Source organism: Ambystoma mexicanum, chromosome 1p, assembly GCF_040938575.1.
Source record: "Ambystoma mexicanum isolate Mex_15411 chromosome 1p, UKY_AmexF1_1, whole genome shotgun sequence".
Taxonomy (NCBI): Eukaryota; Metazoa; Chordata; class Amphibia; order Caudata; family Ambystomatidae; genus Ambystoma; species Ambystoma mexicanum.
In genome coordinates this window covers 24,504,712-24,529,762 of record NC_090921.1, presented here as the reverse complement: position 1 = coordinate 24,529,762, position 25,051 = coordinate 24,504,712, and the positions used below count along the sequence as shown (strand labels likewise).

The 25,051-nt window shown below is 49.3% G+C and overlaps 1 protein-coding gene across 3 annotated transcripts in view; it reads right to left on the bottom strand.

Annotated features, from left to right (window-relative positions):
• Positions 1-254: 254 nt before the first annotated feature.
• LOC138564481 (zinc finger protein 583-like) overlaps positions 255-25,051 on the bottom strand; it is an 87,946-nt gene continuing 63,149 nt past the window's right edge. For 2 of the 3 annotated variants that reach the window (XM_069642913.1, XM_069642915.1), the window contains one exon: positions 996-1,818. In XM_069642913.1, coding sequence (XP_069499014.1) covers positions 1,136-1,818 — 683 coding nt within the window. In that variant the 3' untranslated portion in view covers positions 996-1,135. Of the gene's footprint in view, positions 1,819-25,051 lie in introns of all 3 variants that reach the window. The other variant, XM_069642912.1, reaches the window with a different exon arrangement.

Genomic DNA, 25,051 nt, shown 5'->3' with positions numbered 1-25,051 from the left:
AGAGACACACGTGGAAGGCCAGACGGGCCTCGATCCACGTTCTGGAACTGTTCATTGTGTTGGAAGCCAAGCCAGAGTGTGACTTCCTGCCTAAAGGGACAGCCGTACACCATGAGGTCTAACATGGATAGGAGAGCTGGTTGAACCACAATTATTCATTTGAACACTGATCTTTCCTTTTGCATAGGTTTCTCCTTTTTACACTTTTTTGTACAAGAGATAGGGCAGGCATTAGATTTTGTTAGCATAGGCCATTTTGATTTGAAAGACTGCACAAGGAGTGCATTATTTATTATTCGATGGTCGAGACAACTCTCCTTATAGGGCAGACAAGGAGTTCTCCAACCCCAACCATTTCAATAAAGGTTGTACCCATTGTGTCAGGGTGATACTTGTGATACCATGCCTTCCCTACAGTAGGCACACATGTGGGGTCACATGATAACATTCGGCAGAGCTTCCAGTCTACGCTGGTGAAGCAGGAAGTATAATCCAGATAGGGTTTCCTTCGACTCTTAATCCTCATCTTCCCTGATGGTCATCTTGATGGTATACCCAATTCACAATTATTTTGCCACAATATATGATATCTAAAGCCGTCCCATTCACCTCAACACTTTACCATCCAGCCTCTGGGGACACCTCTTGCACACCCAGCTCTGTTCAGCAGTTCGAGTCTCCAAAATGGGCTTCCTGTACAGAAATGTTACCACTTGTGAGGCATGACCTGTGTGCAAGATGATGCGGTTTGTCACCATTCCCTAAAATCAATTCTGGTTCTTCCTAGTAAATGGATTGTATGTCAGCAGTTTCCTTCTTGACATTGGCTTATTCATCTGCATAAGACCCCAGCCCCCAAAGGAAATAGAAACTCTTCTGTGGTTTCCCCTTCACGCATGGATCAGCTCAGAGTTCTTTGGTGTTACTTGGCAACCTATTTATGACTGGGACCCAGTGCTTCTATAGTCTTAGTGATGTGTGTGCAATTGTATTTGAATTAGTTTAGCGGCAACTGTTCCATTGGTCGGTCTTAATTGCCTGTCCCACAGCATTGTCGTGTTCTGTGGTCCTGTTTCACCTGGGACCCCAGTATATAACTGGCAGACATCGGTCCACAATTTCCAAAAACAAGAGTCTAGATATTATAGGGTGTCTTTGTATGTCTTTTTTGATGTCCTAAAAGATGGTCCTTTCGATTGAAGCTTTTCCCGCATAGATTGCAGACGTAAGGCCTTGCGCCCGTGTGCATGTTCTGGTGCCGTAGAAGAACTTCCTTCTGGTTAAAGCTCTTTCCACAGATAGTGCAGTGATACGGCCGCTCCCCTGTATGTATTCTTTCATGCCTTGTAAGATTTGGCATTGCAGAAAAGCCTTTCCCACACTCAGTACATGTGTATTTTCCCTTTACTTTGGGGGGTGTTTGATGTCCAGTACGGCTGTCCTTCTGGCAAGGTTGTTCACTTTCAGGACAAGTATATGGTTGGAAAGTGTGCACTGGATTTGATTCACTGGGAAGAACGTTGTCATATCTTACTGTACTCGGACATGGAATATATGCTTCTGACCTCTGGACACTGGTCGTCATCTGATGTAAACCAGAATATGTGAGATTGTTTCCTCCTTGCCACTGTGCGTTGTTTGCTCCTGTAAGTTCATACTCAGTTCCTGGCCACATCTGGCTTACGGCAGGACTTCTCTCATAAGCACTGTTCACCACGTTTGCCTTCAGCTTTTTCACAGTTGATTTGCAGAGTCTCCATTTCTCATTCAATTTGAAAGAATGAACCTGGCTTCTCTTTCTGTTTATTCTTCCATTATCTGTTGGAATATAAAAGACATAATGAGGTTAGTACACGTGAAAGTACTAACCGTGTCAGGAGAGAATTAGAGCACTGTATCTGCAAACAGACTGTGTACAGGGCATGGAGAGAAGAGTAGATCATGAATATTAGATACAAATACCGACACCTGAAATGACTGCTTTACCAAATAGACACAGTTGTTTGTACTACTTCGTCTCCCTTTCTTCAATGTTTTTTGTTTGTTGTCGTTATGCGAGTGCCCTGAGACCCTTGGGTTAGTGTTGCGCTACACGAGAATTTATTTAGTTAGTTAGAAACCAGACACACACTCTCGGGCCACATCTCTTTGGAACTCACACACTTGAGTAATAAATAGGTCAGTGCGTGCTGTAGGTTAATCAATGAAAGCACTGGTAAACATGTGGGCCTCATTACGAGGTTGCTGGTGAAAAACTAGCCCGTAGGGGCCTGAACTACCGGCAGGTCAGGCCAACCAGCCTGGTCGGAGTGACCCAGTCCAGAAATAAAGGTGCCTGTGTTGTCATCATCAGCACCTTTATTTCCAGACCGGGTCACTCGTAATGAGGCTCATAGGGCCTTATTACGGCTTTGGCGGCATGGCTGCCTCCAAAACTGGGTCCGGGTTCCCTAAATGGGTAATTACTGGGCCATTCCGAGTTTGGAGGGCCAGAGAGCCTCATACCTCTCACTGGAAACTAGGATACGGACGTGGCCCTAGTGAATAAAATGTATCTAATCATCCAGGCATGGATGGCCTCCCATGACCTCTGTCTGAACGTTGATAAAACGGAGCTGCTGATACTAGGATCTTCAGCTAAACTCAACAACAACTATGCATCCTTCAACATTGACGGAAATAACATTAAAAGTGGTAAATGAGGTAAAAACGCTAGGCTTCTACCTAGACTCCGCTCTTAACCTACGTAAACAAGTCAAGGCCACAGCCTCGGCAACAGCATATACCTGCAGGTTGATACAGGCCAGCAAACCCTTTCTCTCCAAAGAAAGTTGTCTCATCTTAGCCAGAGCCCTCATCCTGTCAAAATTGGATTATTGTAATGCACTTTACTCAGGTGCAAGTAAGTACATTGTCAATAAACTTCAAATTCTTCAAAATAACGCTCTTAGAACTGCTCTGAGTATTTCAAGGAGAGAACACATCTCGGAGACGAGAAGGCAGAATAAATAGCTCTCCATCAAAGACAAAATTTAGCTTAAAATAGCTTCATTAATCAACAAATGTCTTAATCATGCGACCTCACTATACCTCACAGAGACAATTGTCATAAAATCCTCATCACGCCTCACCAGTTCGGCGAACTGTTCCTGCCTGGTAGTGCCGAGGTATAAACTAAAAAAAGCAGGGGGGGGGGGAGGGGAGGGCAGCTTCCCGGTTATGGTGGCCCAGCTTTGGAAGCCATTCCCACCCTCTCCAAGATCGGGCCATTCCTTCCTTAACTTTAGGAGAAATACCATAAATTGGCTTTCAGAGAAGGACAAATGATGCGACTAGGATAGTTCCCAATAACTGTCAACTGTTGCACTATGTTCTTTGCATCCGACTAAAGTCAATCATTTCCCAATGTGATATTCTGCTTCTTACCGGATTAGCTTTTGTTCTGTATTAGCCTCTGCTTTGTACATACTGTATGCATTGCCTATACTGTGTACTAGCTTTTGCTTGGTACATACTGTATGCATTGCCTATACTGTGTACTATCTTTTGCTTGGTACATACTGTATGCATTGCCTATACTGTGTACTAGCTTTTGCTTGGTACATACTGTTTGTATTGCCTCCAACCTCATGTATACTAATTTGTAACCTTCTGAGATGCGCCCAGATACCCCCGGGTTCGGTGCGCCATATAAATCAATAAAAAAACAAACAGCCGGAGAGCCACCTGGAGATGGAAGCCTTGGACAAGGCCTTCCCATTGTTCACAGGACCAAAGTACACAAATAGTTGAAACATCTTCCAGCAACTCTTCGTGCGGGCCCCATAGAACTTGAGAGCAAGAGCCACGTCCAGCAAGTGCAAAGTCCTTTCAGCCGACGACAAAGGCTTCGGAAAGAACACAGGCAACTACAAAGGCTTGTTGAGGTGGAATTCTGACGGAACCTTTAACATGAAGGAGGGGTGCATCCGCAGCACCACAATCGTGTTGTGAAGTCAGATAAGGCTGTTTGCAGGATAGAGACTGGATCTCACCCATCCTCCTGGCAGAGGTGATGACCTGAGGAAAGCAGTTTTCCACGACAGGAACTTCAGAGAGGCCTGATGCCTCTCTGAAGATGCCCCCCCCCATGATCCTAGTCAGTACCACGTTCAGTTCCTACACCGGGGCAGGAGCCTTCACCGGTGGGAACGATCGAAACAGTCCTTTGAGACGGTGGGTACAAAGAGAAGACCATCCTGGAGACCTGGTGGAGCAGGAGATAGCGGCCTGATGCACCTTGATAGAGGCGTGAGCCAGCCCCGCTTTGGCCAAGTACAGAAGAATCTGCAGGGCCGTGACCCTCAGAGGGTTGATCTTCTGGACCGGCACCACATAGCGAAACGCTTCCACTTGTGCCTGTAGCACTTAAGAGTCAATGACGCTCTGGCTCTGGCAAGGACCTCCCTGCAGTCCGCCGGAAACTCGTACCCTCCGAACTCTAAGGCTGCAGGAGCCACGCCTTCAGGTTCAGCGATCCTGGTTCATGGTGCAGGATTGCGACTCCTTCTCTGGTGAGCAGATCCGGTCCGGTCTAGCTGCCAGTGGTCGCGGAGGTGACGTGGACAGGCTGAGAAGGTCTGGGTACCAAATCTCCCTCAGCCACGCTGGGGCGACGAAGATCATCCTTCACTGGGACCGTTTGAGTTGATTGATGACTCACAGCAGGAGAGGAAACGGAAGGAATGCGTACAGGAATAGGCCTTTCCGACGGAAAGGACAACGCGTCACCTATGCTCTTCAGCTGGTGGAACTTGCTGGCACATTTCTGGCATTTGGAATTTGTCGCTGTCGCAAACAGATCGATCTGGGGTTTGCCCCATTTGAGGAAGAGGCTGCCCTCTTGATCCTGTCGAAGGTCTCACTAGTGGCAAGAGTGCAGCTCCCTGCTGAGGGCGTCAGCGATGGTGTTCTTGGCTCCCGTCAGGAAGAAAGGAATGAGGAGCATTTCCTGGCCGACGGCCCAGTGCCACAAGTCCTGCGCCTCTCTGGAGAGCGCTGGCGATCTGGTTCTCCCCTGCTTCCTGATGTAGAGCATCGTGGTGGTATTGTCCATGAAGACCCTCACCACCTTGCCCTTGAGGGACGGAAGGAACAACTTGATGGCCCAGAACACTGCCCACAGCACCAGGACATTGATGTAGAGATCCCTCTCCTTGGTCAGCCACAGGCCTATGGTGTGGAGACGTCCAGTGTGGGCTCCCCAGCCCTCCAGGGAAGCGTCCGTGGTGACCGTCTCCAGGTACGGGGGCCTTGGAAATCCATGCCCCCGGAGATGTTCAAGCGCACGCCCCACCACCTTATTGCTCGACGGAACACCTAGTTGGGAGTAATCTTGTCTGCAAAGCTTCTCGATACCTGAATCCACTGAGCGTCCAGGAATTCATGAAGGGTTCGCATCAGCAACCTGCAGAGTCGGATCAGGTAAATGCACAGCAACATCATGCTGAGTAGAGACTTGATGGTCGGCACCATGGCGGTCTTCGGTGTCAACAGCCGTTGCACCTTGCCTAGCAGGGCCTCCAACCGTTCGTCCGAGGGAGCCGCCAGGCAGGAGACGTGTTGAGTCTGGTCCCCAGGAACAGTGCGTTCTGTGAATGTATTAAGCAGGACTTTGGATAGTTGACGGAGAACCCCAGATCCGTCAGCAGCCGGATGCTCCTCTCCGTATGTTTGACAGCCAGTTCCCTTGACCTTGCCCAGATGAGCCAGTCATCGAGGTACGGGTACACGTGTATCCCCTGTAGACGCAGGTGAGCCGCCACCAGGGCCAGGCACTTCATAAACACCCTGGGCGCCGACTTCAGTCCAAAGGGGAAGGCCTTGAATTGATAGTGCTTTCCCTGCACTACGAAGCACAGGAATTTCCAATGTTTTCTGTGAATGGGGTCATGGAAGTAAGCGTCCCCCAGATCCAGCAATGTCAGGAAGTGTCCTTCCTCCAGTTGGCCGAGCACCTGCTGCAATGTGACCATCCTGAATTTTTGGGACTTGAGGTATTTATTGAGGTGCCGCAGGTCTAGAATGGGCCTCCAGCCCCCAGTCTTCTTCTTAACCAACAAGTATCTGGAGTAGACTCTGGAGCCTGCAGTCCGCTTTGGAACCATTGCCTGTACTTCCTGCAAGACCTGAGGGATGTGCTGCTCCAGCCGGGCCACCAGCAGTATCCACAGACACGGTCGTTGGAATTCCAGAGGGTGTCCGTGGGCGAGCAGAGAGTCCAGCACCCATTGGTCGGAGGAGATCTTTTCCCACTCGCTGATGAAGCCTGCCAGCCAGCCTCCCACTGGGGTGCAAGGGTGGGGGCCCAACCTCCTGGCCAGTTCAATCTTTGTTTGGGGACCGTGTGCCACCCTGGGAGCGACAACATTGGCCAACTCCTCTGAGAACCTTGGAACGGCCCCTGTAGGTCTCCTGGTTCATGGATCAGGAGGGCTGGCGCTACGAAGAGGAACCCGCGCCAAAGACCTGCCAGATTTACCTTCCGAGGTACAAAAGGAAGGATGATGTTGCTGTAGCATGCCCAGGGCCGTCTCTGTGTCCGTCTTAATGGCCTGCAAACGATTCGTCGACAGCCTTCCCTAAGAGGTTATCACCATCAAAAGGCATGCCCAGCACCTTCGACTGGACCCCCCGACGGAAGTTGGTGGCTTTTAACCAGACACAACGACAGAGGCAGACACTGTTCCCGGTCTGTCAGAATCCTGTGTCTGTGATGTCCAGGTCCATAGTGATGGCATGGTCCAATGCCACCTAGCCCTCCTGGAGGATCTCCAGAGTCTCCACCCGCTTGTCCTCAGGCAGAAACTCCAGCAGCGGTGCCATCTTATACCACAGCCCCCTGTCGTGTCTGGCCAGGATTGCAAGCACGTTAGCTGCCTCGACCGTCGTCGCAGAATAGATCACTTTCCAACCCATGGCATCTAACTTCTTCCCTTCGCTGTCCAGAGGCTGAAGACGAGGGGTTAGATTACTTCTTTCTTGCTGCCGCCGAGACCACGGAGTCCGGAGAAGGCTGCGAACGTAGGCACTTGGGTGCGGACTCTGGCACCCAGTACTTTTTCTCCAGTTCATCCCTCTTCCTCTGAGCTGAGGCAGGGTTACTCATCAATGCCAGGCCCTCGTCCCAAACATCATCCAGGAGAGGCACCGCCAGAATGGTCTTCCTCTTAGCTTCACGCCATTGGTAAAGGAAACCTTCCTTTTTGGTCTTTTCTGGCATCAGCTGGAAGAGCTCCGATGCTCTGGGTACCATGGCATGGAACAACCCCACTTCATCCGGGGGGAGAAGCCCTCTGCGGCGGTGAAACACTGCCATCATCGTCCGTGTTCATAGTCGCTGTGTCCGTCCCTGTATCCCTAAGGGTTGGGGGGAGCGCATGTTCGGAAGTTGATGCAGCGGTGTAGGGTGCCATCTCTTCTTCTTTGTCGGGGGGTGCCCCGGTGTCGTCAGGGCCAGAGGCGTCGTCGGCATCCTCTTCTGGATTTCTGACACCAGGGTGTGGAGGGTCGAGAGGATATCCAGTGATACGTCCCTTGGAGGTGTCAGGGGAGTAGGTTTGCTGGGCCCAGCACCGTCATTCCCCACATCCTCCAGGACCGTGTGAATGGACACCAGGTACTCCTTATACGAGGATGAAATATACCTGCCCTGGAGCACGGTTGAGGCCTTCTATTCCACCCCCCCCCCACCCGTCCCTCTCCCCCACACACCATTTTTTTTTTGCATCTTGAGGGGTCAGTCTCGGGCTTAGGGATGGCATCCTCTTCTCTGGTGTCTTCACCACCGGCTTGGCCGAGGCCTCCCGCCATGGGGGAAGGGATTCTCTGGGCCCCACTGGGGTCCCCTAGACCGGGTCAGCCCCTTTTGCCTTTGAGAGGGTAGTCGCCACCAGCTTGATCATCGGAGGATGATGATTATTTCACCTGGGCGTTCAGGGGCAGGTCGGACACCTTTCCCTGCACCTTGGTCTTCTCCGGCTTCTCCCGTAACTTCCCTAGGTTAGCTGACTTCCTCTTCTAGGAGGAGCTGGAGCGATGACTGGAGATGGAGGCAGACGGTGAAAATGAGCGCGCCCTGCCCATCTCGAGACCCGCTTGCGTGGCAACCCTGATGGAAACGTGCATGCGGTGCTTGGCCTTTTCTTGGGCCTCCACGGATGGAGCACCCTCAAAGGACTTAGAAGCCCGCTCCTTGGATCGGGCGGTCCTGGGTGAGGCATGCCCTTGCTTGCCGCACTGGGTAGAGGCCTTGGCATTGAGCCACGCCGCCAACTTACTGCGACAATCTTGACGGTTCGCTTGGAAAAACCAAGGCAGATTTCACAATCCACTTATCTGTGGTCCAGATGGAGATAGTAGAGGCACTGGAGGCGTTTGTCTTCTCCAAACACGTTCCTCAATCCACAGCTGGAGCAGAGCTTGAAGAGGGAGCCTCCCCCCTTCTCCTACGACATGGTCCAGCGTATGGTGTAGGCCCAAAGGTATTGTACAAAATTACATACTCCCAAAAGTTCTACCCCTAAAAGTCCAACCCCCAATTTTCTGCATATATATATATGTGGGGGGATAAAGTAAATTAAAGAAATGTATAGGGGTAAGGTGGGGGGTTCTGGGCGGGGGGTCTCCCCCCACATATATATTTGCGGAAAATTGAAGAACAAAAACAGAGTTTTGGGGGTCAAACTTGGGGGCCTGATGACAGGGAATATTTATGAGCATGTGAATCCATGCTAGACCCCATGCTGGAGAACCTCCATAACAGCTGGCATTTTCACGCCACTTATGATTCAGGCGGAAACTGTGCAGTAGAAGGTGGAATTCTAGAGGAACACGCATGGGCAGGTGACCTACACATTTCCTGGTGACTAAGGAGGTCCATAGATCTGGTTTAATAAAGGTTAGCTGCTATTGCAACTTGTTTTCGGTGTCCCTTCATTTTAATTATACAGTGCCATTCGTAAAGAGCTCATTAGCAGAGTACAGCAGGCAGCCTGTTCATAGCCGGAACATGGCACCAGAATGCTCAGCTGTTCCCACTATTAACCTACCACATGTTGTGAGCTTTTGCCAGAAGCTGCTGGTTTTAACGTGTGCCTCGCAGTTCACCTCTCGAGTATCAACAGCGTTGTCATTGTTGACAGTGGTTACAGTATTGAGAAAGGAGTGAAATGTGAACAGAAGTCGGTCATTTCAGGAATCTGGCCCATGGGGTTGTAGAAGTAAAAATCAACCAGGAATGTATTAAAATCAAGCTGTGAGAAACATCTTCTGGGGGCTCCTGCCCACAACAGGTAACACACAGATCCATCCTGAGGGGTGAGGGCAGGAGCCCCCCCAGCACCCCAGCCCAGCAGAGGTTCCCGAGGAGAAAGAGGAAGCGAGCGCGCCGAGGGACAGGGCCTGCCTGACCCCGTCCCAACAAGTGCCTGACTTGCCCATGCCGGGCGCATCGTGGCACGAAAGCGAGGCTAAACCTCGTTTTCACTACAGGAACCGCCGGCAGGCGGATCGCCGGCCAACCCAAAGGCCATCCTAAGGCCTGTTGTGTGCCACACACCCCCCCACTCCTAACATCCATCCTGAGGGGTGAGGGCAGGAGCCCCCCCAGCACCCCAGCCCAGCAGAGGTTCCCGAGGAGAAAGAGGAAGCGAGCGCGCCGAGGGACAGGGCCTGCCTGACCCCGTCCCAACAAGTGCCTGACTTGCCCATGCCGGGCGCATCGCGGCACGAAAGCGAGGCTAAACCTCGTTTTCACTACAGGAACCGCCGGCAGGCGGATCGCCGGCCAACCCAAAGGCCATCCTAAGGCCTGTTGTGTGCCTGTTTGGAGCTTCAGGAGCCAGGGGCCACAAACTCTGCCCGTGCTGCTCCAGGTAAGCCACCTGCTGCATAGAAAGTCTAATTTTACAGAATAGTACTTACGCTCTTGCCTAACCTTACTTGTTGCCACCTCACACGTTCGCATATATCTCTGCTGCCCCTGCCTATGAACGTGCTACACTTTACACTGTGCCCAGCAAATTGCGTTGCACTGCTGCTGATCGCCCATCTGTGCCTCTTCGCATCTAGATGTCTCTGAACTGTACCTACCCCCTTGTTAACTTAATCCAGGTACCCATGATCCTATGCAGTTGAGCCCTTTGGTCGCTAACGGACCACTTGAACTGTGTTGTGCCTTATGGTCACTAACGGACCACTTGAACTGTGTTGTGCCTTATGGTCGCTAACGGATTACTTGAACTGTGTTGTGCCTTATGGTCGCTAACGGACCACTTGAACTGTGTTGTGCCTTATGGTCGCTAACGGACCACTTGAACAGTGTTGTGCCTTATGGTCGCTAACGGACCACTTGAACTGTGTTGTGCCTTATGGTGGCTAACGGACCACTTGAACTGTGTTGTGCCTTATGGTCGCTAACGGATTACTTGAACTGTGTTGTGCCTTATGGTCACTAACGGACCACTTGAACTGTGTTGTGCCTTATGGTCGCTAACGGATTACTTGAACTGTGTTGTGCCTTATGGTCGCTAACGGACCACTTGAACTGTGTTGTGCCTTATGGTCGCTAACGGACCACTTGAACAGTGTTGTGCCTTATGGTCGCTAACGGACCACTTGAACAGTGTTGTGCCTTATGGTCGCTAACGGACCACTTGAACTATGTTGTGCCTTATGGTCGCTAACGGACCACTTGCTTGCGCATGCCATTTTTCAACCTAAATGTGATTACTGTTCTTAGGTGAACCCCTTGCCTACTTGCATCTACTTGCACATGCCATTCTCAGCCTGAGTTGCGAATTCAGGTAAACCCCCTGCCTAACTACACATGCCAAACCATACAATGTACCTCAGCAAGAGCCAAACAACCACCCTACTGTATCTCCTCATACATATATTACACCTTACCACCTTCATTGCCACCATAACTATGTACCCTGCAGAAAATGCACCCTGTCCAACCCTAGAAAGAAACACTAGACTACGAGCCAGACTACCCCGTCTCTACGAGCCCATCTACCACAACAAGAGACCCACCCTGCAACACACCAAAATCCACCCGAGCCACATCACACCCTGCTACAACTCCACCCTACCCAAACCTATCCCTATAACAATCCAGGATACACCTAACACTACCACTATATCCGGAGCGTTGATCAACGCCAGATCAATAATGGCCCACGCCACAGAAATAGCAGACACCTTATCCTCAAACAACCTCGACCTCCTAGCTATCACTGAATCATGGCTGCATGAAGCAGCAGGCCCAGCACTCTCAATAGCCATTCCAGAAAATTACCAAATAATCAGAATGGACAGGCCCAACAACAGAGGAGGCGGCCTAGCCATCATAGCTAAAACAAACCTCGAGCTAAGACCACTGCCTCAAGCACCTCTCAAATCCTGCGAACTCCTAGCAGCCAAACTACCCATCTCCAACTGTCGCACCTTAACCATCCTTCTAATATATAGGCCACCCGGCCCCATTGGCTCATTCGAAGCAGACCTATCCAGCCTCCTAGCCAACAACATAAAAGACACCACCCAAATATTATTGCTAGGCGACTTGAATCTAGGACTAAACGACCCTGACGACAAATCAGCACAAGCCATAGCCAACATGCTAGATGAACACGGCCTAATCCAAAGAGTGCTCACCCCCACCCATAATAAAGGTAGGACCTTGGACTGGATCGCCACTCTAAACTGCGACACCGTCATTACCAAAACCACTCCCCAGCACTGGACAGACCATTACCTCATTGACTTCACCTTATCTCTCAATAAAGAAGTCATCAAAGGAAAAATCATGGCACCACCACTACCCACTAGAGCAAAAAAAAACATAACCCCCGACAACCTCCTACCACTACTACTGCCAACCCTCAATGCTCTCCCCGATAATCTAAAACCAGAACTCCTAGTAGAAAACTATAACAATACCATAAAAAAAGGACTAGACATCATTGCCCCTCTAAAACTGCAAAAAAGCAAACAGCAAGCCCACCTGAACACCTGGTTCACCCCACATCTGAAAGAACTTAGACTGCACAAAAGGAAACTTGAAAGCCAATGGCGCAACTCCCCCACAGAAGAGAACAAATCACAACTCAAACTTTGTGCAAACAACTACAAAAAAGAAATCCTACTCACCAAAAAGAAACTATTCAATGAAAGAATCGAAAAATCGAGCTCCAACACCAGAGAACTATTTGCTATATTAAGGGAACTAGAATCCCCGATACCCCCACCAGACAATATAATTAAGGATAAAGTATGGTGCACCAGCGTCCAAAACGCACTAACTAATAAAATCAAAAGTCTCCAAACCAAAATCGCTCTGAAAAAAGACTCTCTCACCACCAATGAAACATCTCCCAGCAACCACGATAAAACAGCCAACCGCCCAGGCCATAATCTCTTCAGATTTACCAAAATATCTATCCCAGAAACAGAAAAAATTATAGCCTCACTTAAACCATCCAACTGCAAAGGCGACAACTGCCCTCCCCAGATAATCAAGGATGCTGCTAGGGATCTAGCCCCCTTTATAACCAAGCTGATCAACGCATCTTTCTCCTCCAACACCATACCAAGCAACCTCAAAGAATCTTGGGTCCTGCCTCTCCTCAAGAAGCAAACCCTAGACCCCGCTATCCCCACCAATTACAGGCCCATCACCACGGTGCCATTCCTGTTAAAGATAATAGATAGAGTAGCATACCTGCAGATTCAGCAATATCTTGAAACTCACAAACTACTAGGCACCCACCAATCAGGCTTCAGACCGAAGCACGGCACCGAGACAGCCTTAATCGATCTTAAAACCCAGATCAATGAGATTAACGACAAAGGGAACACTGCCATGTTACTACTCCTCGATCTGTCGGCAGCTTTTGACCTGGTGGATCACGCAGTCCTGTGCGAACACCTGGCCTCAGCAGCCCACTTCTCGAAAGAGGCTATAGCCTGGATCCAATCATTCCTGGACAACCGAACTATGAGGGTCTTCTCCACCCTAGCCTCAGCAGACCCCATTAAAATAACCTGTGGGGTGCCCCAAGGCTCCTGCGTCTCTCCCACCCTCTACAACATCTTTACCAAGCCCCTATTTGACAAGCTGGACAGACTGGGTGTCTCATATACCAATTATGCAGATGACACCCAGATCCTCATACCCCTTTCAGGCAACTACGCTTCAGATACGGCCTTGGTAAACAAAATATATCTCATCATTCAGGCATGGATGGCCACACACGGTCTATGTCTAAATGATGAGAAAACCGAAATCCTGCTCCTCGGATCCAATACCAATCTCAAAAAACTCAGTTCTAACTACAAGGCCTTCAACATTGATGGCAATACCATCACAGTGGCCAAAACAGTGAAAACACTAGGCTTTCACCTTGATGCAACCATGTCACTAAAAAAACAAGTCAACTCACTAGCATCCTCCACCGCCTACACATGCAAGCTAATTAGGGCAAGTAGAGCCTTCCTCACCCAAGCTAGCTGCATCATCATAGCCAACGCCCTAATACTATCCAGACTGGACTATTGCAACGCCATGTACCTAGGAGCCAACAAATGCATAACCAACAAACTACAGACACTACAAAACAACGCTCTCAGAACAGCCCTCAACCTACCCTCTAAGGAACACATCTCCAACAAAAGAAGAGAACACAAATGGCTTAAAATCCATGACCGCATCTCCCTCAAAACGGCATCACTCACCCACAAATGCTTAAACAACACAGCCCCCCCCTATCTCGCATCCAGAATAAAGAAAAAAACGTCCTCCCGCCCCACCAGATCGATCAATTCCTACTGCCTGCAAGTACCCAATTTCAGACAAAAGAAAACCGGCGGCAGCAGCTTCCCTGTCCTGGCAGCCCAACACTGGAACGCCCTCCCACTCCACATTAGGACTGACCAATCCTACTTTAGCTTCAGGCGAAACACCCTCACTTGGCTGCGGGCCAATGATCCTCACGACTAACCCTGCCATCTAATCTGATCATGCCAGTGCTATAACCTGACTACCATGTACAGCCTTAATTTGTAAATATGTAAATGCAACCGAACTGCCCCTATGCACAGTATTAATATGTAAACCTGTAAGCTTTCGCTCAATTATATGTATATATGCACATCCCACACAATGTAACTGTAAATGCAATGCTCTTTTTCTCATGCCTATCTTATTCTGTAACCAAGTTTTTATGCAATCCTATCTTCCTGACCTCTGTTGCGCCCTGTTACCCCTGGGTTTTGCGCGCTATACTAAATAAATAAACAAAACAAAGTGAGATCATTGAAAAGTAATATGTGCCTTTTTAAAAGGTGCACTTGTAGCAGGTGTTACTAACTCCCCTCATCATTAGCCACATTTGTGACACTTCTTTTAACATCCTTAGAATGATGAAGGAAGGAAGGAATTGGCACACATGAGTTTCCAATCCTTGTTTGAGTGGCAGTTACTTCTCATCGAATGTGTGGAGCCTTCTGCTCCAGCAAAGCATCTGCAGACATAGTAAACACAGTTAAAGGTACTTTATATTATGTAGTATGTATCCCCCTCCCCAATCTACTGCATTCATCTCCCTCTGAAGGAAGATAATTGCATGGTGAAACAAAGCATTCCCATTTCTCAATCTGAAAAGTATTTCCAGCTAGCCATCTCCCTTACTCGTCCAGCAACGCCCCCACATGAAGAGATCCTTTGCAGTCTACAAACTGCTCTGTCCTCCTAGGGGCTGTGGCCTTCCAAAGATAATTTTCATAATCTCGTGCCAAACTCTTCCCGTCATAACTGATGGAGGGTGAAGGGAAAGCTGCGTGTGCATGGCTTCCTTTCCAGCAAAATGCTCCCTACAGTAGAGTTTCTTAAAATATGCTCATGAGGGCTGGGCAATCACTGCCAGGACTGAGAAGTACTTTGTGTATCCCTATCAATCTCACTGGATTCGTCGCCAGAATCTAGGAAAACCACTTCTTCCTCACCTGAACTGCTAGAGCTCAGCTGAGATGGCTTCCTTCTTCCTCTGATCCGATAATCCTTTTTCTGGAGAAAGAGTCTGCCTCGAAAGGAAGCCACAGTGACTGTCTAGTGATTTAGCAAGCCCGTGGCCTCGCTTCCTAGACAGCCACAAGAGGGGAAAAAGCCTTAGAAGGCATAAAATAAAAAACCTAGTACACCAGTAATGGAATTCATCCATGGAGACTTAGGTAGACGTATTGCAGAGTCCTTGCCTGCTGTTGACCATAGGAGTAATGTAGGTTCCAGGTCTGGTGTAAACAGGGAAAGGACTATCCAGTGAAGCGAGAAGTATGGATGTCAGGGCAGTGAGGAGAGGACTGTGAATATCAAAAGCCAAAAGGTCACTGAAGACCCAGGAGACAACCACTGCAAGGCAGCACAAGTGCTCATGTCAAGAGACGCTGCCCAGGAAGGAGGAGCGGTCTGTGGCAAAGGACAATGGGCCTCATTACACGGTAGGCGGTGAGCCATGGCGCTATTAGCGCCATGGCTCATGCCGGTAAAATACCGGCACCGCCTTGGCGGAAAGGGGATTTACCGCCCCATTCCAAGGTTGGAGGGGCGGTAAATCCCCTTTCCGCCATTGCCCTTCCCCATTCCCATTTCTGCCCCATAGGGCTCTATGGAAATGGGGAAGGCGCTAATTACGGCACCGCAATTTTGCGGTGCCGTAATTAGCTCCGAGGTCCCTTAGCGGGTTGGATTTTAACGCCTGCAAGAAGCAGGCGTTAAATCCTCCAACCCGCAAAGGGACCTCGTAGTACGGCGGTAAGGGTTAACGGTCACCGTTGCCATTAACGGTGACCGTTAACCCTTACCGCCGTCCGTGTAATGAGGCCCAATGACCAAGAGGGAGAGAGGAGCAGAGAAAAGTAAGACCAGTGGCCGGGGAGGCCACCAGAGCGAAGGGCAAAGTAGAAAGAGAGGGACGAGACAGTTAAGCAGACACCAGGGGACACGTCTGCACCGCAGGAGGTGGAGCCGACCGCCCGAAGAAAGCGGAGAGCTGCAGGGAAAGGCTATCAAAAAGCAAGCAAGCGCTAGAATGAGAGCAGAGCCGAAAACAGCATCTAGCCCAAAGAGGCGCGAACTGGGGTGCAAAGCACCGACCGCCAAGAGTGTAAAGCCTAAGTACCTCCCATGTTGGAACACACTAGACCGCGCAATGCTGTGTGGAAGAGAACGTGATGTGCTCTTCAATTGAGGCGAGTCCTCCATGATTCCACAAGTGCCATCTACCAGGGATCGTGACAATCCCACACACAAAGCTAGGATTCAGAAGCATTGTGTGTAGCCCACCCACAGCCAGAATTCAGAAGGGTTGTGCATAGCCCACCCACAGCCAGGATTCAGAAGGGTTGTGCAGAGGCCACCTACAGCCAGGATTCAGAAGCATTGTGCAGAGGCCACCCACATCCAGGATTCAGAAGCATTGTGGGTATCCCACCCAAAGCCTGTGTTCAGAAGCATTGTGTGTATCCCACCCACAATCAGGATTCAAAAGAGTTGTGCGTAGCCCATTGTGAGAAACCAGAAAGTGACTCACCCACTAGTCCCCAGAGATCTGTCATCTAGGACACGACCATCGCTTTTGGATCCAGTTCCTGGGGGTGGACCAGTACAGGAGAATCACCTGGGTGAGGGGTCTTTGGGGAGCGGGTCCCTGTAATATATTTACCCCATCCTACCAGGTAGTATATGTGGGAACTCAAACCCCCACCCTTCCCTACACAAACATGTTCATACCGACAGCGCGCTCTGGTAGAAAACAGACTAACACATGAGCAGTATACCTGACATGTCCCACTACAATGTGGGACATGTCAGAGGCAAGCTACGACTATCAAATCATAACGCAGCCCTAGTCGAGTCTGTCAAAATGAAAGGGCCTATACTAATAGAACTATTGACAATCCTTAATTCTAAATACAAAATGGTGTGGGACAATAATGTGTGCAATAAAGAAAAGTGTTCAAGAAATAATATGTCAGGACGGTTGAGCACTTGGCTTCCCTTCCCCATGTTTTCAGCACGGGGCACGGCGGCACACTCGTGCTTCGCACACACTCTGGCTTCTCTGGCACAAGGATACAGTTCAAAGCACAGGCAACGGGCCTTCTGCCAAAGCTTCTTTTCTAATAACAGTCTCTTACTGCAGAGGGTCTGCCGTATCAAACAAGTCTCAAAGTTCCTTTCTTATCAGGATTTTTACATGTACAAGTTCTCTCTCAATTTTCATCAAGGGTCTCACTCTTCAGGCTGAGACCCCCTTTTATCACAATGGTCACACTTGGTCTCCCTCGTTCGGGCTTGAACCATGGATCTCCCTTGCTCGGGCTCGGATTCTATCAAAATCGAAGACTTTCGAATGTGCGATGAGGTTTGCTTCAACTGTTGCAGGACTACATTGATGCAATTCACACAATTGTTTCTCAATCTTCCACTTTCATTTCTCATGGCAGGATACCTTACAGAGACCTTCGATTGAGCACATTCACGGTGCTGGACAACTATATCGAAGGTATTGTATCTTGCTTTTGCAAGTTCAAAAATTAATCAGCAATTTAGCATCTTTCATCATGCACATTTAACAATGTTCCATCCAGCGCTCGTTATACAATGTTACGGCTTGCAACCTTGACTTCAACACAGACCAGTCTTGCATCAGTCTCCCCAACTCACCGGATGTGTTGATCTCTCTTGCGCTTCTTTGTTCTTGGAGCCAAGGACGATATATCAGCAGCAGCAGCAGCAGCTGCTGCTGCTGCTGCTGCTGCTGCTCCTCCTCCTCCTCCTCCTCCCCGTGTTGGTCGGTTCCACGGGAGGGCCCTCGGTATCTTCGACACACAATGCAGAATTCTTTAGGCTGGTTTCCTGGCCTTACACTTTCTGTCTTGAAGGTTTCTTGAAAGTAACAGCGTCTTGCCGAAAAGATCAAGGGTATTTCCCTCATTACAAATCCTTCTGGGTTGACCGTCTTTCTGCCGTCGTTCAGATGCCGACTCAAAATTAATGTTCCTTTGTGTGCTTTGCCATGCTGGGAGTGTGCTCTCGTGCTCTGCCTTTTTTCCATGGGGGGGAAGTGAAAAGGCAGTCAGGTGTCAGTAATTGCCAGTAATTGCCTGACCACTGTAGTGGGACTTGTGAGGCATATTTCTCGGGTGTTAGTCTGTTTTCTCCCAGAGCATGCTGTCGGTGTGAACGTGTTCAAGTTGGCAACGGGTTGGGGGAGGGGAGTGGGTTACATGGGGGGTTGAGGTTTCACGTATCCTACCTAGTAGGATAGGGTCAAGATATTACAGGCGGGAGATGTTGGCAGGTGGGGGAGGGAATACTTCGTCTTGCCATCCGGCAGTATTCCTCTCCCAAGGACCCCTCACCCAGGTGATCCTCCGGCACTGGTCCACCCCCCCAGGAACTGGATCCAAAAGCGATGGCAGTGTCATGGCCACCTGGATGACAGATCCCCGGGGATTAGCCAGTGAGACACCTTCTGGTTTCTCACACCCACCCACAACCAGGATTCAGAAACGGTGTATGCATCCCACCCACAGCCAGCATTCAGAAGCAGTGTGCGTATCCAACCCACCGGCAGATTCAGAAGCATTGCGCATATTCCAGTGTGAGGGATTCAACCATCCGCACAGGGAGTGTGCACTCGCCTGGGCTTTTTTAGGAAATGGAATGATGGGAGATCAACCACCGAAACTGTGCGCAGCTAATTCCGCACATTTTCTAATGCTCGCCGCACACCAGACACAGGGCCTCATCACGACTTCGGCGGTAACCCTTAAATCCGGCGGTAGTGCTATTACCGCCGGATTTAAGGCTCCGCCGAATCAGGGCTTTGGCAGATTTTGCCCCAGGTCTGAGCTGGGGGGAAATCCGCCGAAAATTTGCGCTATTACCGCCGGCGGGAAATTCGCTGGCGGTATTAGCGGGAAGATTCCCCATTGAGCCCAATGGGGAATGGGGCATTCCCCAATGGGCTCAGTGGGGAATGGGGACTTACATTACCGCCGAACTCGTGATCCGGCGCTATTAGCGCCGGGGAGTTCGGCGGTAGGGCTAATACTGCCTGCGCTAATAGCATTACCGTTACCGCCCAAGTCGTGATGAGGCCCACATAGTCCAGTGTACACTGGGGGGACACAGCCTCAAGTGCAGTCCTCCTTGTCACATTTGACAGGTGACAGCAAGGGGTGCACGAAAAACATCCAGAGGAGAAGGGCAACACCTTCCTCCTCCCATGGCCAGCCTAATTAAATATCAAAGGCACCATGGATCTGCCCTGTTCTATTGTCTATGTTTTGTGTGGTGGCAGTGCATACTTATGAAAGTACATTGAAGCAGGCCTGCAAATAGGCCTGGTCACAGAACTTAACAATGGGCAGGAAAATGAACATATCTTTGATATACTTTGTGTCACCTTGCACCTAGTTCCCACCCCTCTGTACGAAGTGCAGTGAAGGTTATGTCTGGGACAACTGCTTACAGTAGGTAAACTCCCTTTCAGATGGACGAAGTGTGATTTGAGGGGGACAGAAGTCTGTTCTCACCACAAACAACAAGGGAGACCTGCGCTTTGATCAGGATGAGGGCTTAGTTAACCAGAGAGACACTTGATCTATAGCAGACAGGGGGATAGGTGGGACTTAGGAGTACATGCCACCTCTTACTTTTCCTGTTGCAAAGCACTCTGGTCCTGACCTCACGCATAACAGATGATTGTTGGTGGGGACCCCCAATTTGTTCCTTAAGGTAGGCTTAGCCTGCAATCAATCACTGGGGCCCATTTTGCTTTAAAAGAGGGCTGGGACCCTCACTTAGAAGATTATCTGAAGGCTTCACCATATGCAGGAAAGAAGAACTCAGCATTGGACCCTGGCTGAAGATACAGTCTACCTTACAGCTTCTGCCAGTGAAGGAAGGCCAGGATTTCCAAGAGGGAAGCAAGATCCCTCCCTTAAACATCTCGCAGGGAACAGAGGGAAATACCGGACTCAGTGGACACATCCAGCAGCTACAGAACCAGTACCCAGCCAGCACACAGCATGCCCCACTAGGTTCTGCCAGCAAGCTTCCTAGATGGGAAGTGCCAGAGAGTCTCTGGACAAAGGACAAGCCCGTTGCCTGCACCCACTCTCCTCAGCTTTTAGCCGACCACCTTGAAATGACGCCACAAGCCCTGCGAAGAAGCTAGGAGGAGTGCCATATAAGCATCAACCAGCATCCATCTTTTAAAGACATTTTCGAGGCAGTCGAGCCCTTACACCGCGACTGGCTGCACCACAGACTGTTGTCATGCTGCAGTCACTCAAGCCGTCCGAGACGCTTCGACCAGTGTTCCAGATCCGCCAACCATCCCATAGAGAACGATTCTTGACCATGAGCCACCGTATAGGCCAGGCTGCAGCAGTCTGTCCAGCCTAGCTTGCCGAACTGCCTTCTGCCTGATACCTGTAGCTGTCTCCCGCCTTGAACTCTGTTAGGCAAGATTGTATGCAGTAACCTTAGGGTGCACTACAATAACCTAGACCTCATGGCAATAGGAACCCAACTTTTGGTATAAGGCTGTACTACACAGGTTGGTAGCATTTTGAGCAGACACAGAGATTCACAGTGACAAGTCTTCCAATAAACACTTACACACAAGGTTTCTTGAATAAACAATTATGAATGTATCAGTCAGTTAGAGTAAGCCTTCTTCAGAAGGGAGCAATATAAAAGCAACACACAAATACACTCCAAAACTACACACTCTTAGTTTCTAAATCAGTAAAGACCCTTTTGGAATGGTCCACAGACACAACCTACACCCTCAGGTGACTTCAATAGCTATGGTGCTGGGGACATACATATCTTACTGTTGCATTTAGAATACTCTTAGAAATTGGTTAAAGGAAAAGGTTATTAGAACAAACAAGAGACCACAAATATTCTCAAGCAGGCAAATACTTTTGGATCCCCTAAGCAAAGTCAATCAGTATAATAGGCTAAGCCAAGGTCAATGGGCAACAAGTCTTATATGGCCTGAAGCACTTCTGGTGGGTAAGTAGAAACGTCTTTGCACAATGTTTTCGAAGTCTTTGAAGAAAAGAATGAATCACTGAAGGGCCACAAGCTGTTAGACTTGTGGTTAGTAGAAGATGCAAGCAACTCTACAATGTGAGGCAAGTTCTCGCAGACTTTACAGTACCTTTGTATTGAAGAAAAAGTGCAGCAGATGACTCCTGTTACTGAGCAGCTCTGCAGATCTCGCTGTCCCTGGGCCTCAGTCATGGGGTCAAGAGGGAGGACTTCTGGGGGCTCCTGCACTGCTCACTACTCGCAACGGGCAATCTGTCCAACAAGTGGCACTTCAGTGTTTCAGCTCCTCGCGGCTACCCCAAATAGCAACACTGCAGTTTCTGGCTGTCGAGATGGACTTTCCTTGCTTCTGGGGTCCAGCACTCTGTTGATGGGGCTCAGGCTCGGTCAGTCCTGCTTCCTGGGAGTCCGGATGATCTTCCTGGAGCTCTTAGCCAACTTCAAAGCAACGCACACAATCTGGTGTTCCTCTCCCTGGCTATTCAGTTTCCAGCAGCAATTCTGTGGAAATACAACCAGCTTTGAGAGAATGTCCAGGTGGCTCACTTTGGAGTTGATTGGACCCACCAACTCAAGGGGAGCAGTGGTCCTTGCAGGGGCTTCTCTGTCGATACGAATTTCAGAACAGCAGCAGGGCTTCACCGGGCAAACCAATGGTCCAGGAGTTGCAGCAGGAGTTCTCTTCAAGTTCTTCTTCGGTTCCTTCGTCCAGTGGTCGACTCTGCCCTCCAAGCCAAAAGCCTTGCCTTTTATTCAGTTCTCTCCCATTCATTCCAGCCTAGCTGTCAGTCACCCAGCAGGGTGGCTGTCCTTGCCAGACAGTCAGCCGGCCAATCACTACAGAGTGTTTGGGTCTCCTAGGAGACGAAGCACAGGGAGTTGTGGTCACCTCCCTCACTTCCTGCCCACCCCAGACACCCTGGAGCTAGAGGTGGGCTTCACTCATGAATCCCGCCAAAGGCAAAGCGAACAGCGGGACCAAACCTGCTTTGGGGCGTAGAGTAAAATCTCAAGAAGGACCTTTCACAAAGAAATGGCGAAAAAAGAAGACCGGGCCATTTTGACAAAAATGGCACCCTTGGGTGTTTTACTGTAGCTGAGAACGCAGCCCGCGCGCGCTAAATGCGCACCACGGTAGTTAAAAGTATACTACTGCCACCAGCCATTCATCGAGGAAAGGGTAACATAAAAATGTTACATGAGAAGCTAGACAAAGGGAATACTAGGTAACCCCTCCAGCACCCTATTGTAAGATAGTGTGTTCTGGGTCAAGTTACAAATGTAAGTTAAGTCAATTTCACTTTACTGCTCTGGGAAACCGTAGTTTATCCCAGAGAAGGTATTTAAACCTTTGGGAAATCTGAAAGACTTCCCGGTGCCACTGCACTAAAGGTGCTGTGAGACACAATGTAAAAGATGATGCCTATGGAGTTTGTGTTTCTTTTGGTTGTGGAATCTGACAGAGTTCAAAATCAAATTAAAATACATGAGAGAGTGGGGAAAAAAGGGTCTCACTCCCTCCAGGTTAAAAAATGAAGTCCTCAAAATCCAGCAAAGTTGCTGGGGGTCTCTAAGGTGGAGGGAATTAGCACATTTCTGAGAATTCTCCCAAACATTCATCAGTAATTTAGCTTTACTTGCGTATTTCCTCACGCGCCCTTCACAATGTTTGTTCCAGCGCTCGTTATAAAATCTTGCTGCTTGACACCATGGGCCTCATTACGCGGTAGGTGGTAAGGGATTACCGGCACTGGTAAGGGCACCGGTGCCGGTAATCCCATACCACCCTATTCCGAGGTCCCTTAGCGGGTCCCTTCCTCAACGCCTGGTTTTACCAGGCGTTATGGAAGGGACCCGTTAAGGGACTCCAGAGCTAACAGCGGGCCCATTATTAGCTCCATCCCCATTCCCATTGAGCCCTATGGGGGCTTGAATGGGAATGGGGAATGGTTCCCGGAATGGGGACTTACCGGGTCCTCCAAGGTCAGAATGACCCGGTAAGTCCCTATTCCGGGAACACAGAACCGGAATGCGGTAAGGGGGTAGCCATGGCGCTAATAGCACCATGGCTACCTCCTAGCGCATAATGAAGCCCCTTGACTTCAACACAAACTGGTCTTGCATCAGTTTCCTCAACTCACCGGCTGTGTTGATGTCTCTTGCGCTTTGTTCTTGGAGCCACGGACGATATTCCTCCTCCTCCTCCTCTTGGTCAGTTCCGTGGGAGGGCCCTCGGTATCTTTGACACACAATGCAGGATTCTTTAGGCTGGTTTCCTGGCCTTACACCTTCTGTTTTGAAGGTTTCTTGAAAGTAACAGCGTCTTGCTGAAAAGCTCAAGGGTATTTCCCTCATTACGAATCCTTCTGGTTTGACAGTCTTTCTCCCCTTGTTCAGCTACCGACTCAAAACTGATGTTCCTTTGTGTTCTTTGCTTTGCTGAGTGTGCTGTCATGCTCTGTCTTTTTTCCCGTGTGGGGAAGTGTAATTGTAGTCAGGTGTGAGTAATTGCCAGACCACTGTAGTGGTGTCAGGCTGAGAGGTCCTGTGTCCGCGGAAGCTGCTGAACCCCCGACAATCCCCCTGAGATGTAATTCCCAGAACTAGATTTCAATTCAGCTCTGTAAACTACACCCCAAAGGGAAAGGGGGAAGTGGATAACAAAACAACACCAGGCAGACTGCGTCAAGGCTAACCAGAGCTGCACCTGCAGAGGGTATAAGAATAGCAGATACAATTCCTTAATTTACTTACTTAACCGTATGAATGAGAAGACATTAATCCTTAACTAATAATGAAAAAATCATACCTGGGTCTTCTCTTGAAATTTCTTAGAGAAGCTGATAAAGAAGCTGAAAATCTCTCTTACTTGAGACACTTGAAATTCACAGCAACTTCTTACTTTAGGCAAATCTGGAAATCTTAGTTCATTGTCTTTTTTCCAAAATGCCCTGGATGTCCAGTTAGAAACTTTTCAAACTATTTATAATTATATTGAGTTTTTGAATCCTTGAAGAAAAAACACGTGTTAAACGCACACGCAGGTTATCTCCATTCAGATGAACGATGAACTTCACTTAGAAATCTTCCTGGTTGAAGAACACGCGCAAAGAGTTCACTTACGAACGAATACACGCGATCAAAAGAATCCACACGCGCAAAAATCCACACGCGACGTATTGATTCTCACGCGAAGGAACACTCGCGCTGGGAAACACATGCGCTCTTTAGTCCACACGCGACGTATAGATTCTCGCGCTCGGAGCACCCGCGCTAGAAATCACACGCGCTCTTTAGTTCACACGCGACGTATAGCTTCTCGCGCTAAGGTGCACCCGCGCTCTGAAACACACGCGCATTTAAAATCGCACGTGATAAACAGCATCTCGCGCTCGGAACACCCGCGCTAGAAAACACACGCGCACTTGAATTCGCACGCGACAAACAGATTCTCGCGCTAAGGAACACCGCGCTGGAAAACACACGCGCACTCCGGGAGTTCAAAAGTTCTAGTACAAACACAACTTTTCACGAATTTTCAAGGAGAATGTCATTATGATGAACAGAGTTACAGTACAAATAAAGTCACTTATCTCCTGAGCGAATTCATAAGGATCTTCTGCTTTTCCTGTCTTCAAAAACGAATTCCTGCCAACTGATAGCTTCTCCTGTAACCCCCAAGAAAGTAGCCGCTCAACTGCTGACGCCTGAAGGATAAAATCCACCAGGCCTAAGACTAAAGCAGGAGCAGCCACTAAACACGTCCTCTCAGATGGGGTTTTGATGATGAAAGGCACAGAGTGACAGTTTAGAATGTTCATTGTTGTTCTGCATTGTCTTCTAACCAATCAGAGCTGTCACTGGGAGGCTCTATTT